At 37.6% G+C, this 18,968-nt stretch overlaps 1 protein-coding gene across 1 annotated transcript in view; it reads right to left on the bottom strand.

The window, feature by feature from the left end:
* LOC122803163 (short transient receptor potential channel 2-like) overlaps positions 1-18,968 on the bottom strand; it is a 1,104,815-nt gene that overhangs the window by 222,105 nt on the left and 863,742 nt on the right. Inside the window, exon 13 of the mRNA XM_044072780.1 lies at positions 7,413-7,577. Coding sequence (XP_043928715.1) covers positions 7,413-7,577 — 165 coding nt within the window. The remainder of the gene's footprint in view (positions 1-7,412; positions 7,578-18,968) is intronic.

Below are 18,968 nucleotides of genomic sequence, written 5' to 3'. Positions count from 1 at the left end.
ATCATGATGCGGAAATGCATTAAGTGCTAAACATGAGTACCTCACAAATGAGCGTTAATAATCACTAAATCCACTCATGAACCCCATAAGTTGCTCATAGCTAATCATTTATGCTCAGTAAACCAACTCCTGCAACCCGTAAGTAGCTCATAGTTAAGTTTTTATAATCAGTAAACCCACTTCAGCACCCCTTTAAGTAGCTTGAAGCTGAGTGTTTTACAATCAGTAAGCCCACTTTTACACCCCAGAGGCAGCTCAGAGCTGCGTTTTTACAATCTGTAAACACACACCTACACCCCCCACAAGTAGCTTACAAATGAATGTTTATCATCAGTAAAACCATTCCTGTACCCAATAAGTACCTCACAGCTGAGTATTTATAATCAGTAAGCCCAGTCCTATGCCCTCATACAGTAAGTAGGTCAGAGCTGAGTATTTATAATCAGCAAGCCCACTTCGGTACTCCATAAGTAGTTCTCAGCTGAGTGTTTATAATCAGTAAGCCCACTCCTGAAACCCATAAGTAGCTCAAAGCTGATTGTTTATAATCAGTAAACCCACTCCTGCACTCCACAAGAAGCTCACAACTGAGTTTTTAAAATAAGTAAACCCACTCCTACACCCCCATAAGTAGTTCTCAGCTGGGTGTTTATAATTAGTAAGCCCACTCCTGCAACCCATAAGTAGCTTACAGCTGTGTTTATAGTCATCAAAACCCACTACTACACCCCCATAAGTATCTTTCACATGAGTGTTTATAATCAGTAATCTCACTCCTGCACCCCATAAGTAGCTTGCAGCTGAGTGTTTATAATCAGTAAATACACCCCTGCACCCAATAAGTATCTGGCAGCTGAGTGCTTATAATCAGTAAACCCAGTTGTGCACCCCAGAGGTAGCTTGCACCTGAATGTGCATAATCAACAAACCCAGTCCTGCACCCCTTAAGTAGCTTGCAGCTGAGTGTTTATTTATTTATTTATTTATTTTCAGTTTTTTTGCCAGGATTGTCCAATTGGGCCTTGAAGAACCCATTTTCAATGGAGTCCTGGGGAGAAAAGCTCCAGAAATACAAGAATATATGGATACAAAATACAATATGCAATATCAATGCAATAAGTCACAAGAATATAAGATATAATTTACACAATTACAAGGGGATTTAACATCAAACAAAGTGATGGGATGCCATTGGATTGGAATTATGAGATCCTAGTTAGTATGCTGAATTAACTTCAATACAGTTCCTATACAAATATCATGATTCCTACTGTTGTTGTTGCAAGTTATTAGACTGTAGGAGGCTAGTACAGATATGCTGGCTAGTGAAGAGTAGTTATGGGTGAGGAAACCCACTCCTGTACCCCATAAGTAGCTCACAGCTGTGTTTTTATAATCAGTAAACCCACTTTTACACCCCTTTAAGTAGCTTGCAGCTGAGTATTTGTAATCAATAACCCCACTCCTGCACCTCCATAAGTAGCTCACAGCTGAGAGTTTATAATCAGTAACCCCACTCCTGCACCCCATAACTAGCTCACAGCTGAGTGTTTATTATCATTAAACCCACTCCTACACCCCCATAAGTAGCTTGCAGCTGACTATTTATAATCAGTAAGCCCACTCTTGTACCCCATAAGAAACTCACAACTGAGTTTTTAAAATCAGTAAACCCACCCCTATACCCCCATAACTACCTCACAGCTGAGTGTTTATAATCAGTAAACCCGCTTCTGCACCTCAATAAGTAGCCTACAGCAGAGTGTTTATGTAAACCCAACCCTGCACCTCATAAGTGTCTCACAGCTGAGTATTTACATTGAGTAAACCCCCGCCGACACCCCAGTGGTAGCTCACAGCTGAGTGCTTATAATCAGTAAAGTCACTCCTACACCCCATAAGTAACTTGCAGCTGACTGTTTATAATCAATAAACCAGCTCCTGCACCCCATATCTACCTCACAACTAAGTGTGTATAATCAGTAAACCTAATTTTACTCCCCATAAGTAGCTGAGAGCTGAATTTTTACAATGAGTAAATCCTTTCATACACCTCCGTAAGTGGCTTGCAACTGAGTGTTTATAATCAGAAAACCCACTCCTACAACCATAAGTACCTCACATCTGGGTGCTTATAATTAGTAAACCCACTTCTACACCCCGATAACTAGCATGCAGCTGAGTGTTTATAATCAGTAAACCCACTCCTACACCCCCATAAGAAGCTTGCAGAAAAGGGTTTATAATCAGTAAACCCACTCCTACACCCCTTACGTACCTCACAGCTGAGTGTTTATAAACAATAAACCCACCCCTGCACCCCATAAGCACAGCTGAGTGTTTATACTCAATAAACCTAGACCAGTACCCCATAAATAGCTTGCACATGAGTCTTTATAATTAGTAAACCTACTCATACACCACAGAGTGTTTATAATCAGTAAGCCCATGCCTACACCCCATAAGTAACTTACAGCTGAGTGTTTCTAATCAGTAAACCCACTCCTGTACCCCATAAGTAGTTCACAGCTCTGGTTTTATAATCAGTAAACCCACTCCTACACCACATAAGTAGCTCAAGTTTTTATACTCAGTAAACCAACTCCTGCACTCCATAACTAGCTCACAGCTGAATTTTTATAATCAATAAACGCACTGCTGCACCCTATACGTAACTTACAGCTGTTTATAATCATTAAACCCACTCCTTACATCCCCATAAGTAGCTTAAAGCTGAGAGTTTATAATCATTAAACCCACTCCTACACCCCAAATTTACCTTGCAGCTGAGTGTTTATAATCAGTAAACCCACTCCTGGACCCCATAACTAGCTCACAGCTGAATTTTTATAATCAGTAAACCCACTGCTGCACCCCAAAATTAGTTTGCAGCTGTGTTTTTATTATCAGCAAACCCATCCCCACACCCCATCAGTATCTCGCAGATAAGTGCTGATAATAAGTAAACCCAGTACTACACCCCAGAGGGAGCTCACAGCTGAGTGTTTAAAATCAGAAGACCAACTCCTGCACCCTATAAATAGCTCACAGATCAATGTTTATACTTAGTAACCCCACTCCTGCACTCCATAAGTAGCTCACAGCTGAGTGTTTTAATCAGTAAACTCACTCCTGTATCCCAATGCGGAGCTTGCCTTGGCGATGCGTGTGTCTACCTCATTGTCAATGTTCACAAATCTGGAGAGTGTGCTGCTGAGGTACATAAACTTGTCAACAGCCTTCAGGATCTCACCTTCAGCGGTGATAGTTGGTTCACCATACATCTTCTGTGGTACAGGCTGATTCAACACCTCGGTCTTCTTAGCATTGATTGTGATGCCGAAGTTTCTGCAGCCAGTGGAAAAGCAGTTCATAGTCTGCTGCATCTCGCCCTCTGTGGCAGCAGTGTGTGTGCAGTCATCTGCGAACAAGAAATTGTGCACAAAATCCTCTTCAACCTTGGTCTTGGCCAGTAGCCTCCATAGGTTGTAGAGCCTGCCATCAGTCCTGTATCTGATTTTGATGCTGGTTTCTTCATCATCGCAGAAGCCATCTGACAGCATGGCCGAGAACATCATGCTGAACAACATAGATGCCAGTACACAGCCTTGCTTGACTCCGTTGGTAATTGGGAAAGCATCGGAGGAGTCTCCACTGTCCAGTACTCGAGCAAGCATGCCATCATGTAACTGGTGCACCATACTGATGAATTTACCTGGGCAGCCAAACTTTTCCATAATCCGCCATAGCCCCTTACAACTGACGGTGTCAAAGGCTTTGGTCAGGTCCATGAATGTTGTGTAAAGATCCCTGTTTTGTTCCTGGCAGTTCTTCTGTTCACTTCTTCTTTGTTATTAGAAAAATTGGAACTTATTTGGCAAAGAAGACTTAATGCGTATACTCATCCTGGTCTTAATGACAAATGTTCCATCATGTGCTTATTAAAACTAAAAAGCTTGGATAGATGAATTTGTACACATATTTGTTGTATTTTCATGACTTTTAGACTAAGTATATCAATAATTAATGAAAAATAATTTGAGGGGAGGGAGTTGATGCATAATATTATATATTATATTTTATTATAGCTGTGTTGATGGTATTTTGGTGCTGGAATACAGTTTTTAATGTTATACACATTTATAGTAGGTTGTATGTAACTTATTTTATTTATTTCATTTGTCTCTTTAAGTATGAAATGAGTAGGTCATGTGACCTTTTTAGAGGCTTATTTAAATGAATTGTTCTAAAGTATGTTTTATCTGAAGAAGTCCAACGATCCAGTTGGACGAAAAGCGCTTAAATAAATTGTGTCCGAGAAGTTTAGCCATTTTGTGCTCCCCTGTCTTGTAGAATTTGATTGGAATGGAGTCAGACCCTGGTGCTTTTCCACTGGAGAGAAGCTTAATTGCTTTCTTAACCTCTTATTCCTTTGGAGGTTCTGCCAGGGAGGTGTTAATGGTGACTTGTGGCATGCAGTCAATGGTATCGGCATTGACATTGGAAGGCCTGTTCAGGACATTTTTCCAAGATGGCATTCTTATCAGTGAGCAGGGTGGACCCATCGGCACTGAGCAGTGTTGATGTTCCAGATTACTGTGGCCCATAGATGGTCTCCAGGGTATCATAGAAATGCTCGGAGTTATTGCTATCAGCATACTTCTGGATCTCATCTGCCTTTCTGTTGAACCAGGAGTCTTGCATCTCTCTGAGCTTTGCTTACACCTTGCTTTTGATGGAGTTATAATCTGCTTTCTTGGAGATAGATGTAGTGCCTTGCTGGAGGGATCTGAAGACTTCATGCTTCTTATCCAGCAGCTTCTGAATGTCTTCATCATTGTCATCAAACCAGTCCTGGTGTTTGCGTGTGTTCAGGTCCAAGTGAGCGAGAGTGGTGTTATAGACCACATCCCTAAAGACTGCCCAGTCCTCTTCTGCACCATTGGTGCCAAAGCTGAGTTGATCAAGCTTACTGTTGAGGTCCTCACTGAGGTTCTGGTGCACAGAGTGCCTTTCTAACTCGCTGACATTCAGGCACCTATTGGTCTTTTTCCCCTGTGGGTGCCACTTAGGCTGGATGTGCATGCTGAGTTTTGAAAGGATGAGTCTGTGTTCTGTCTGCCACACATGGCCTTAGTCACTCTAACATACTTTCTGTCCATTCTCCTTACTATGATGTAATCAATGAGATGCCAGTGTTTGCTGCGAGGGTGTATCCAGGACATCTTGTTATGGTTGGGTAGGAGGAAGATTGTGTTTGTGATCAACAGAATTATGAGCTGCATAGATCTTCAGAAGTAGATGACCATTGCTGTTGCTTTTGATGACTCCATTCCTCACAATAATTCCCTCCCATGTATGGTAGTCTGCACTAACTCTGGCGATGAAGTTACCTAAGATGAGGAGCTTATCCGCCTTGGGCACAGATGCTATGAGGGACTCCAAGTCTTCATAAAACTCGTCTTTGATCGCCTCTGGATTTGTCATGGTGGGGGCATATGCACTGATAAAGGTGGGATGGCACTTTCCTTTGAGGGGGAGCCACAGAGAGAGTCAATCATTGAATCCTTTTGGGAGGCTGGCTAATTCGCTGATGAGATTAGATCTGATGGTGAAACCCACTCCTGCTTCACGACATTCATCGCTGCTGCGGCCACTCCAGAAAAAGATATAACCGGTTTTAACTTCTGTCAGCTGGCCTTCATCTGTGAACCTGGTCTTGCTGAGGCTGCTATATGGATGTTGTACCTGCCGAGTTCTCTGGCGACAAGTGCTGTCCATCTCTCAGGTCTATCTGTTTTGGAGCTATCCATGAGCGTGCACACATTCCATGTGCCAATGGTGAGCAAAGTCACCTATGTTTTTTCTTTGTGATTTGACTGCATGGTTGGGATCCCCACCTGCTGCAGCAAGCAGGCCAGGGGTAGGGTGAAGCAGGCTATCTTTAGTGGACCTTTTCTAGCCCCTTCCTCAGACCATGGAGGTGAGCAGGCCGATACTAAATAGGGCTGCTCAGACACCCAGGGGGCTGCCAAACTCCACTGCTGCTTTGGTCCAGTAGAGAGTGACCCCTTGCCCTGGGCCACCTATGTGTGAGGTTGTGGTTACAGTTTCCAGTGTATCTACATCTGCTGCTTCATCATTCCCCCATCAGCACAGGACTTAACGAGGGGGAGTTATGTCTTGACTTGTGTGTGAATTGGATCATTGTGAGGGAGAGTTGTGTAGATTATCAGTTTCACTCTCTCAGCCCAGCCTATCTTACTCCAGTGGCAGAACATAGTCAAGATGACTAGAGATGGGTCGGGATGCAGTGGATGGCCAGCAGTGTCCTAATGTGTCTCACTGTGCCCTATTTGCACTCCACAGCACTTTGCTAAGCATGCATAGGTAGACAAGCCCCGACTCGCCTAGGGTTACAAGCCCGTCAGCTACCCTTACCTGGTTTTGCCATCCAGTCAAAGCAGTTGCCCAGGGTGTGGCCACTGTTGCATGCAGACAGCTACAAGGAGCCACAGGTGAGAGCTGAGTCTCAGGTGAGGACCAAGGTGGATGAACTACTCCAAAGAGTATGACATGTTCACCATCAGAGGTACTACCTCTCCCTGATACCCCATGTGAGTGTAACAACTAGACAAAAACCTTCACTGAGGTATTATGGTTATCTTCTGGATCCAGGCTCTTGTTCAGAACTCAGACCTCTTCCATTTCCATCTATGTGTTCTGTATATTAAATTAGGAGATGTGCCATTTGCATCTGTTTAGAAACTATGTACATGTATCTACCTGTGTGGGGTAAGGACCTCTTTAAGGGGCTAGCATAACATATAAAATCACATGCATGTTCTCTGTACACATGCAAAGAAAGCATGCACAAGGAGAGAGAGACTGTATTCCCTTTGTGACCCAGAAAAAACTAAGAACAGAATTTTGATTCTGTAGCCTGAACCAGAAAAATGATGTACTCTCCTGTAGCCTGTTTCTGTAAAATAAAAGAAATGACTGCCTCTGCTACTTTATCTCAGCACACTCCACGCTCTAAACACACTCAGCTGCTTTTAATCATTACCTTTTATAAAAGCAATTCAATTATACCTTATAAATCCTACCCTAAACAGCTGTTTAGTCTCATCTATCTTGCAGAGTGGTATTCTGTAAGTGTGAACAGCTTTTATACCCTACATATACTTGAAGCTGCAATAACACTTTCCTCTCATTTCTGAACAGCAACAAATATGTATTAGAATTCTGTCATTTTAATTCATAGTTCTTATGTTAATCACAAACTATATTACATTATTAGCTTAGCATTGACTTCAACATGATAACGCCATTTTTTCTGGGTGTATTTTCCTGAACTGTTCAAAGTCCATGAAGTGTAAGTATTTATGCACAAAACATTTTTAGCTCACCTTTGATTTAGGAGCAACCCAATAAAGCAGGCACAGCATAGGCATTAATAGGAAGATTACAACTGAGATCACCAGCTTCCACAGAGTGTTACTGCCTCTCCATCCAGATAGGTTCCGGCACCAAATTGATGAGAGCACTTGTTGACAGATGGGGTGAGCTACAAACTAAAAGTAAAACAAAAAAGAAATAAACACAAAGTGCACATATGCACTTCAAAAAACATCTGTCACATTTGTTATTAATTATTAAATATGATACATCAAATTTGTTATATCCAGATATGTATTAAAGCCCTAAACTGAAATAGAGTCTGTGTCCTCAGTAATGTTCTTTCAAGTATATTCACAGTTCCCAGAGTTCACATTTCCTGAGTGCAACTTCCTTGAGTCACAAGAGTCAGAGTTTCAAACAGCCAGTGACTGTTTTCCTTAAGAAATCACTCTTGTTATGGTTTCCATGTGTGTGTCAGCAGTGATACCTTACCTCATTGTTGATGTAACTACTTGAAACATTGTAATAAGAACTTTTTCAAATGTCAGGTTGCTCTATTGGTCTTTTCTAAGCTGTATATAGTTATATGTCAATATAAGACAGGACTGTAATAAAATGTGTAATAGGACTGAATTTATATAACGTTTCAAGAAGCAAAGCTATTACCAGCTTGACAAAATATTTATGAAATACATGAGAATACCAAATTGCCATGTCTGAGATGCATGTAAGAAATAAGCTGAGCTTTCTACATATTTTTCTTTTGCCCAAAAGAACAAGGAATGCATTTCTATAGTATATTTTAAATCTTAAAAAAAATTGCTGCCAGCCAACTAGTGCAGAAGTAAGATACCTATCTATGAAGTCAGTAACTAAGGTAAAAGAAAGTGCTTCAGTTAATGGATGGCTACTAGATGGAGTGGAAGTAAAATGTAATTACCCAACAGATGTCTGCATTTTCCTGTTAGGAGGATGTAGTGGCTGGTACCGGGTCTCCTCCATCCATGCAATCCATAGTCTGGAATGAAGCTGGAGAAAATAAGAGTCAGAGTTGGCAAAGTCTGACTGGGTGCATGACCCCTTTGCAGCTGAGACCTGGGTGAAAAGCACCATTTACTTTAATTAATATATATCAGAAAATAAAAAATAGAATATGGGTAAAATAAAACTGAAAGTCACAACATAAATGAAAAAAAAATCATTAGAGCAGAAAGGGGACCTCACTTCATTAGAAGTTTCAGTGAACGTTTGAGTAAGACAGATGGATTCTCGATGATCTTAAAGTATAAAAAAGGATATTTATAAAAATGACATATATGTTGCTGAATTTACTGAATAAGATTTATTTTGTTTAAGGTTATAGTAAATTGGCATGATCTTATTATTAAAAAGTCATAATTCTCAGGAGAGATCAGTAAAAACTTAGATTAAATAGAAATACAAATTTTGAGAGTAAGCAGAATAGCAGTATGGCCACCTAAAGGGATTTTAGTGATTCATAATTCATGACTCACAACTGACTTTAAAGGGAACTTAGCTTCATGAGGTCTTCACTCTTCCTTTCAGAAAAAAATTGCACTATATGACAGGCAATCTCCAAAAACTAGATAGAGATGTAATTGTGCTAGACCCCCCTTTTCTAACTACAGAATATCCTTATTTTATAAATAACCAAAGAGCTATCATGCATTACTTACACTGAATATTTAATTATGCTTAATATTATACAAAGTGTGTCATGGGTTTTTATATCAAACAATATTTTTTACTGAAATCAATAAATTAAATGTTCACTCATTTGTATCAACTTGTTAACCATCCTCTTATCAGTATGATCTATTCAATGTTCATTCATTTCTAGAGCGGTTGATAAGGGTTTTCTTTCCCTTGCATCTGCTATTCCACTTGGGACAGGGGCTGTTCTGCTACAGGTTTACTTAGAGCTAAGACTAGTGAGCATGTTGCTTTAGCTCTTGACTGTCGCAGTACTCATACTGTTTTCCAGTAAGAGAACCTGTCCAGCAATAGAACTTATTGTGACAATTATGGATTCTCCTCTCCCTTGAACATCAACATATTTTTGTTTTACATATGTTACTGATTCCTTCAAAACAGCCTTCTGTTATCCCAAGGATAATATGAATCCTTGGTTTATCTGCTTTACCAATAATTTCAACTCTAGCATGCAAATATTCCTATAGCTTTTGTATTATTGTTATTTTTACATCGTTTTAGCTGTTTTCAGCTAATATTGCCTTTCTAATGTTGCTGACTTCTCTTTAGCCATTTTTGAAACATTCAGTTTTAACACTGTTTAAGTAAATATGTATAAATAACTGCCTTGATTAATCTGCTTGTTCAGGAGTAGAAGCCATGTTATAATTGGTTGTGATTGAAGTAGGTGAGAGTTAGATTAATTGCTACAGGTCCTGGGTGGTTTAGAGAACTTGCGCTTCAGAGTTCATATAGTTTTCATTGGTTATTCTGTTGTATTTACTCTGCAAAGATGCACTGGGTAAAGCACTGTGGTAGTGGCATTTCCATTCTAAGTAGTATGTGCAAGTAAAATTTTCTCCTCTTATAAAACAGGAAGGGTACCTGAGTTGTGCGACTTTCTTCCTAGCTGTACTGATCTGCACAGCCTGGGTACAAGTGTCACTGAGCAATGTGAGATTATGTTGAACACAAAACCCTCTAACAAACTTCCACGGCTGTAATATTTTCCCAGACCCTCCTTAGCTCCTCGCTTACTTTAAATCTAGCACTAGTTATCATGAGTGTCAACACACCAACCCAAACTATTTCCAGACTCATAGCACTTAGAATCCTGAGGCAGGGTATGAACTGCCTCATGGTCACTGATTTTAGACTCCTGCTAAACCCAAAGGACAGTAAGAGGTGTAACTAAGTAAATGGAGACATCTCTGTCTCAGTCAGCTACATGAAGTGAGCTTAATACTGTCTTACCAACATCAATGATTGCAGTCTCTATGCAGTCTGCGCTGATGCCATTATAAAATCTTTATTGAAGCATGCAAGGACACTGAAGACTAAACATTAGCCTAAACCCTCATATTTACCTGTTGCATACAACCCAGTGTCAACAGCTCATATCCAGCATGCAGCTTGCTATGATACTACAAGAAATACAGACACTAAGGGGGGGGTCATATAACTAGCATGCAGAAGCTGTTAAAGCAACAAGACCAAGCTAGTTCATCTGCTAAGATTATAGTTAGAAGTGACTTCATAGTTAGATGCACAGATGTTCCATTCAGCAGACTGAGAAAAGACATGAAATGGTTAGGTGCCTCTCAGGTTCTAGGGTACATAGTGTCGCTAAAGTTCTCAAGTCCCTTCAACCCAGGTACACATATAACCTGATCACTGCATGTGGGAGTGAATGATGAGATATAGCTCCGTAGATCATATGAAGAAGAAAATGATGGAGTTCACAGAATATGCATCTGGAAAGGGAGTAAAACTAATATTGAACAGTATCCTACCATCTCCAAAAATGGTGGTGCAAGACAAACAAAAGATAATTGGCTTTAATTTATTGGCTTAACTACAAGTATCATTCTAAAGGCATCCAACATATATTAGCCTGGGAAGAGATGGTTAATAATCCTGGCTGCTTTGTTATGGATGGTCTACGTCTATCTCCTCATGGTTTCCATTTTTGGATAAGACCTTTGTTCCCAATAGTGCCTTTTCAGGCAAGGTTAGTCTCCTGAAATTATCCACATAGCCAAAAAAAAAAATCTAAATAATATAAAAGTAGTACTGCTCAATACTTGAAGCCTACAGAAATGTTACACTCCTTACAGATATTCCTAACCCTTGAAAATAATGATATGTGTTTAGTTACTGAAACAGGGTTTCATAACAGTAAAAGCACCCTCACAGTGCAGGGTTTTAATGCCTGGCTACCACTACTTCAGACCCAATGATGAAGTGGACATTGCAGCATAGCTGTGGTCCTATGAAATCATTTTCCCTCCAGACATGTAATGCAGGTCAGTGACCTAGAACTTCTCTACATTCTTCTTATGATAAACAAAAAACAGTACCACACAATAACATATTACTGTACCCCCTCTATGACACCAACAGGCCATGAGCCATATGTTAAACAGACATCCTTCATTATAGAACTAAATACCATCCTCTTGTGTGACTTCATCTATACCTCCATTAACTGGGGAACCTCCACCACCACAAACAAATTCCTGGATTTCATTAATCCCAGCTCTTTGGACCAACTAGTCCAAATCCCAGTGAGGGACACAAAATATGTATGTATGTATGTATTTATTTATTGCATTTGTTAACCAAGAAAGTCCAGCTGGGCACAGAGTGTCCTTTTCAGTGGAGGCTCATACAGAAAAGCTCAAAATTATACATATTAAAGATTTATACATAGTGTAGAAAAAAATCTAGCAGTTTACAAGTGTATGCATAGTCTAATGAATAAAGCCATTGTGTAAAAAGTTATACATTGCATAGAAAAAGTCATTCAATAGCGTTTTGAAAAGTCTTCATAGCAATGGAGTCATTACAGATAGTACAATAAGACATGGATAAAAATCATTGTTTGAGCAAAGGAAGATTATGAGCATAATTCAATATCCAAACAAATTTCAGTGGACCAGTAGCATTGTATACTTTGGTAAGCAGTTTCATAATAAAGACATAAAACAGACAACGTTGCATAAAAGCAGCATCCTTTTATGCTTTAGTTTCTTTGATGTTATTATTATTTGCTAGTTAGCAGCTGGAATAGCAAACTATAGACTCGTTGAAGGAGAAGGACCTGAAGTGATTGAAAGTGTGAAGGAGGAGGAGATGGAGGGGAGAATATGATTCTATAGGTGAAAGTACGAAAGATGAAGTGAGTTGGAAAGTGGCATGGGGGTACTAGTCACTTACAGTGAGTGGGTGAGAGTACAGAGATGAAGGGTTGTGAGAAAGAGTTGAGCAGGAAGTAGGTAAAGGGTAGGAAGAAGTGTGGAATTATGGTTTAGTCTAAGGGTACCTATCTAGAGTTAGTGCAGGAGCAGAGCCACAAATCCTCTAGGTGTGACTTTGACTTCTGTTTAAAATGTTTGAGATTTTGCTCTGTTTTTAAAGAGATAAGTATGGTGTTCCATGTTTTGGTGACATAGTTTGAAAATAGAGTGTTACAAACTGTATTGTTGGATTTAGTGACATGAACGAATAGCATTTGGGTTGAGTGAACTGGTCTATTTGGTTTGTTTGGATCATCAGAGATGGCCAGTTTGTAGATTTATAGATGAAGTTATGAATAATCGCATGCTGGGAGTAAGACAGTAACTGGAGTAGTTTGAGCCAGTTTAGTTCTTTGAGTTCTAGGCAGTGGTGGAATTTTTGTGAATGATTTATTACAAACATTGTGATTTTGTGATAAACCTGGTTTTCACAAATATACCCCCCACTGCCAAGAGCCACAGTTATAGCATCACTGGTCAAATCTGAACATCATGCAGTAACATTTACTTAAGGTGAAGACCTGAAACTCTTCAAAATCCCATCATCTTTAGAGAGTACTCTAAGGGAAATCTCCAGCTAACTGATGACCTGATAAAATTCAAACACTTTCCTTACCAAGCTGACCTGGCTTCATACACTGCAGTATTTTATTGATAAATTCTACATCTACCTCCATGCTAACACTGAGGTCTTGGTCTTCATAAGACCTCAAATATAGTGCCAGATTTAAAAATAAACCCATTTGGTAGAACTTCAGTATCAACAAACTTTCACAATAACAAAAAAAACGCTCCTTGCCCATAAAAGCAAACTTAACATTCCTTCAGCTAGTGAAGCACTCAAAATAATCAACAATGAATTTAGAAACAAAATCAAATCTTCCAAGAGCAAGTATGAATTGCAAATCACCATCCACGCTGAGGATAACCATACTGCCTTCTTCAGCTATAAATATAATAACCATCAATGATCTGGGTTAATACAAAATAACATCACATGCTCATCCCCTGAGGATTAGCATTTTGAATTTAATCAGAATTTATTCAGTTCAGACTTAACCCCCTATCTCTCCCAAATTAATAACAGGAAATTATCAATCTCATGCCACCCCCTCAAATAATCTCCAAGCATATTCTAAGCACTCTCTCCAAGACTGAAAATACTAGTTCCATGGGCACTGACAATATGCTAGATTGTCTTCTGGTCAGTGGCAAGCACTGCCTGAATGGCTCCTTATTACATCTAAAAAACTGGAACACACCTATGGTGAGGTGCCAAACATGACAAAGATGTTTGTGGAGGCGAACCAAATTTAAAATTCCAAAGTGTTTATTAGGTTAAGCGCTTTCATTCCCAAATACTGGAACTTCTTCAGAGCAAATTCACTCTAAAACATTTACCTTATACAGAAAAAAGTTCACAAATGACATGCATTTGATTTAACCAATCAACTATAAAATCAGTTAACAACACTTGGCCACAGTATAATACCTAAACTTTAAAATAGGACAAATGGAACAACCCTCATTAACCCCTGGATAAACAGTGGTATTCAACAAAACCTGCCATTTCAATTCACTAATTTCAAGATGTTCCTTCATAAGCCCACCCTGAGGGTCCTGTTGCACCTGTTCTATGAATAAGAATGTAAAGACATTGTCACTAAAACAAAGTATATGCTTATATAAAGCATTAATATCTCTCTTTTTTTCTAATATCCAAAAGATGCTCATAAACATGTTCACTCAATTTCCGGGTGGTCTTGCCTATATAGAAAGCAGGACATGACTGACACTGAGCTAAATAGACCACCCCTTTGTATAACAAATGTAATGACCTTGTATTTTGAATATTCTTCCATTTATTAACCATCCCATTGATCAGAAGAACTCTGTAGTTAAGGGGCAATTAGTCAGGTTAGCATGAATGATTACTGAAAATGAAGTTTTCAAGCATGAATGTGATGCCCTGATTAATATGTTCACCAAGAGAGGTTATCCTATTGATTTTCTCACTGAAATAAGGGATGAAGAGGTAGTTAAGAGAGGTCAAGGAATTTATTTCCCCATTTTGAATGGTAGTATCCATGACTTGCAACCATTTTAATGAGGTTATACAAACTAAGGAAACAAATAAGAAGATAACATTTATTTTGACATTTACTTTGAACAGTGTTGCAATAGATAATAGTGTTAAGAAAAATTGGGAAACTTTTTTATCTGGTAGTGAACTGATTGGTAAAGTGGGAGGTGAACCTCAGATTGTTTTTAGAAGAGATAAAACTTTTAAGAATGATTTGAAGTCCTGGAAAGGAGAAGAGATTTTTGAATGTAAGAAGGTTGGGGACTTTTAAGTGTGGGAGATGTTCCATATGTGCAAATATTTTAGTACCAGAAGGATTTAACATAAATGGAAGACTATTCAAAATACAAGGTCATTACACTTGTTATACAAAGGGGTGGTCTATTTAGCTCAATGTCAATCATGTCCTGCTTTCTATCTAGCCAAGACCACCCAGAAATTGAGTGAACGTGTTTAGGAGGATTTTTTGGATATTAGAAAAAAGAGATATACTAATGCTTTATATAAGTATATACTTTGTTTTAGTGATCACGTCTTTAAGTTCTTAGTCATAGAACAGGTGAAACAGGATCCTCATGGTGAGGTTACGAAGGAACATCTTGAAATTAGTGAATTTAAATGGCAGATTTTGTTGAATGCCATTGTTTATCCGGGGATTAATGAGGCTTGTTCCATTAGTCCTATTTTAAAGTTTAGGTAGTGTACTGTGGCCAGTTGTTGTTAATTGATTTTATAGTTGATTGGTTAAATCAAATGCATGTCATTTGTGAACTTTTTCCTATACAAGGTGAATGTTTTAGACTGAATTTGTTCTAACGAAGTTCCAGTATTTGGGAACAAAAGTGTTTAACCTAATAGACACTTTGGAATTTAAAATTTGTCTCACCTCCACAAACATCTTTGTCATATTTGGCTCCTCACCATACATGTGTTCCAGTTTTTAGTTTGTGCCACCATTGGTTATTGGTTTCCTTTTTACATCTATTCATTCTCAACATCTCTATTGGATTCATGCCAGAAGCATGAAGACATTATTTTTGTTCTTCTCCAAATGTGATTTTAACCCGAGTAAGTCCATTTTTTCCCATTGTTTTATCATTAGTCCTCTTTATATCCTCCAGTGTCCTACACTGAAAAAGTTTATTAATTTACAATATTTTGATATTACCTATGCTCAGAACAATATTAATTATTACCAGAACAATTTACTTAGATCTTGACAAAGCATTTTTCATTATGTAGATAGATGGAAAGTTATCAGATTCTTAGTACTACTGAAAACTTCTATCATCAAAATAAATATATTCTCATGTATCTTTTTCTTTATTAATTTATCAATGCATCATGCCATACACTTTCCAAACATTCCTTAAAATGTATTCAAAATTCAGTCGACAGCTTCAAATCCATTAAATATTCTTCTTTCAAGATATATGTACAGAAGTATATAAGTGGATTAAAACTGTAGTGATTTAATGTATTATGGTATTACCATATTGCTAGAGCTGACATACTTTTAAAAACTTTATATTACTCCAAAGGCAACCATTCTTGGTCACCTTTTTGGGTTAAGCTTTTGTATAAAAGATTAGCACAACCTAGTTGCAATTATCATTCTTTACCTTTTCTTGACTCATTGCAGCACTGCAGATTTTCATTTTGAAACATCTTTGCTAATATTTTTAATACCTGCGCATCTTTGTTAAATAATCTTGATCTAAATAATACTAAAGACAGTTTGATAAGCCAGTTTCTGAAAACCTTAATATCCTGACTGGGGACAACTGGTTTAGACACTGGTCTATTTATATGGACTATACCTGCTGAAGATTTTTTTTACAAGATGTTTACTTCAGCTGTAGACTTTTGTAAAAAAGCATCCACTCCCCAGAAAGTATACAATACTTATTAATATTGTACAGACTACTTTTCAAATAAACTTTCAAGTCTCTCTCTTTAACAATAATAAGTAGTACCAAGCAATTGTTTTTGACTTTTAAACTTATTTATTTGATTTATAAGTTGTTTTTAAGAATTAAATGTAATGAGTAACCTTTTATTCTTCATACTGGGGCAAGGCACATCTTTCTTTAAAATCAAGACGTATTTGGAATCAACTATGGGCCAGTCTTCTTTGTTTTATTCCTTTTTAGAGCTTATATTCAATTTCTGACTTCTTAAATTTATATGACTTCTAATAATAAAACTACTTATTTTTCCGACTCTCACTTCTTACTATTCTTGTGACCTTTTGTATGCTGATCCACTGCATATTTGGGTATTGGAAAATAAATAGTTCATGAGGCATTTATTTCCAACTAATAAATGAGAACATTTTTGGGAACAAGCAAATGAGGGTTTATGGGACTTTAACATAAAGATGTTTGCATAATATTAATCATGGTAATCACTTTTGTTAAATTATATTTTGCTGTTGTGGAGTCTACTTTGCAAAACATTTCCATGTGTAAGCTTCAACTACTGAGTTAAACTACCTAACAGCAGATAAACTGTTAAGATATATTAAAAAAATGTAATATCTAGGAAAAGTCATAGATCCTATTACTTTACTGTTCCTAAGGCTTGGCATAGCAGTATATAATTTGCATAACTCAGGTTTAGACAGTGAACTCAATCTATTGTAATAATGTTTATATATTATAAATGTAACTAAATGCCTAATTATCACAATTTTATTATATTTTACTAAAACCTGGAAGATAAGTTATTCACTATATAGTTGTCCTACAATTAAGATGTTATGTCACATTTGTTATGGATTCATGCCACCTTAAACATGACATTTTAATGTACTGTTAGCTTTGATTATTTTAGAATGAGTAAAAGAACATTTAACAAAAAAAGTATATTATCTACAAGATTTGAAAATAAAATTGATTAAAAGATAACACTTTTCTTTGCCTTACTACTGAAGAAGTTCTCTGATGTTTTTTTAATTACTAATTGCAAACCAGGAATGTTAGCAAATAGAACCTGCGGAAAGCTATCTTCAAATTGTATACATTTACTATTCCATTAAGAATGTATAGGACTTCCATTTAGTATTTTTACTGCTCCGGATGTACTTCAAAGAGTTGATGTTATAGGCTTTGACGATGGTGTGGTGTGGTGCAAGCATAATTAATAATATATTAGAGTGGGATCAGGTATAAGAACAGCATGATGAGTCTGATGCAGCTACTATATAGATTGAGACAATAATTTCAAGTTATAAAAGTGTAAATGTAAAATAAAAATGACAAGTTTAAAATACGAGGGACATTTTTGTCAAAGGGCCTGAATCTTGATCCAGACATGCATTACTGAGGTTTTAGGAATGATAGAGTATCTTGTAAAGTCTGTACCTAAAAAACTTGAGAAACAATGCCATCAAGAAAGTTGTTAGAGCCAAATATATCTTGGGAATGCAGTTGTGAACATGAAAAGAGTTTTAAGTGTTTAAAAATGATTGCAGGTATTCCATTATTAAAATACTGTGATACAATAAACCTATTATGTTGCAAGTATATGCCAGTCAGAATGGTATAAAAGCTGTAGTCTTACAAAGAAATAGATCAGTTGTCTGCAGGTCAACAGAATTTAAAGATGCACAAAGAGACATGTGAAGAGATAAAAGAAACTGTTTAGCAATGATACGTAGATGTGAAAAATTCCACAAATATGTCAGTAGAGAACTTTACTGAATAAACAGACCACAATCCCAAGCTGGCATATTCAAAAAGCCCTTGTACAAAGAACCTTCATAATTGCAGAAGATGTTAACAACAACCATATAATATGGAAGTGAAATCTACACCAGACAACAAACTCCACATAACGTAAGTACAGTAGAGTCTATGTAGCATATTTACTGGAGAAAAGCATACTTAGCATGTTTACCAGAGAATAAAAAGAAATGCCAGATGAAAAATAAGACATTAACTGGGCTGTTCCTTGCTAACAAAGGGGAAGGGAAAAGGAAAAGAATTTCAGAGATATATTGAGACTAATTTAGAAATGCAACTTCTGAAAGCTGGCACAGTGAAAGGAAGAACAGACAAAAGTCAGCATGAAGGAAAGAGTTTAGCCTTGTTTTATTTTAAAGAAGATTTAAGTAGTGCTAAAACTGAATTTTCAAAATTGGCAAAATAATTGCTCCTAATCACCTGAGATAACAAATGCTTAAGAAGCTACATGAGCCACACCTGGGAAAAGTTACCTGCAAAGATCAAGAGATACAGTATTCTGGCCAGGAATTACAACTCAAATTGATCGAGTAGATAAAAGTAGTACCTTCTGCAATGTATGCTACAATAACAATCCTAAGGAGAAAATACTGCTATACCCATTTCTAGGTCATGCATTAGAAATAGTGGCTATAGATAGTTCTAGGTCAGAAAATGTGTACCTCACTTGTAGAGATCATTTCAAATTTTATGACATAATCTGACAGACACAAGTATAAATGT

The sequence above is a fragment of the Protopterus annectens genome, chromosome 5.part1 (assembly GCF_019279795.1).
Source record: "Protopterus annectens isolate FY-2018-M chromosome 5.part1, PAN1.0, whole genome shotgun sequence".
NCBI classification, from domain to species: domain Eukaryota; kingdom Metazoa; phylum Chordata; order Ceratodontiformes; family Protopteridae; genus Protopterus; species Protopterus annectens.
Note: the sequence above shows the minus strand (reverse complement) of the source record. Positions and strands in the feature narration are given on the sequence as shown.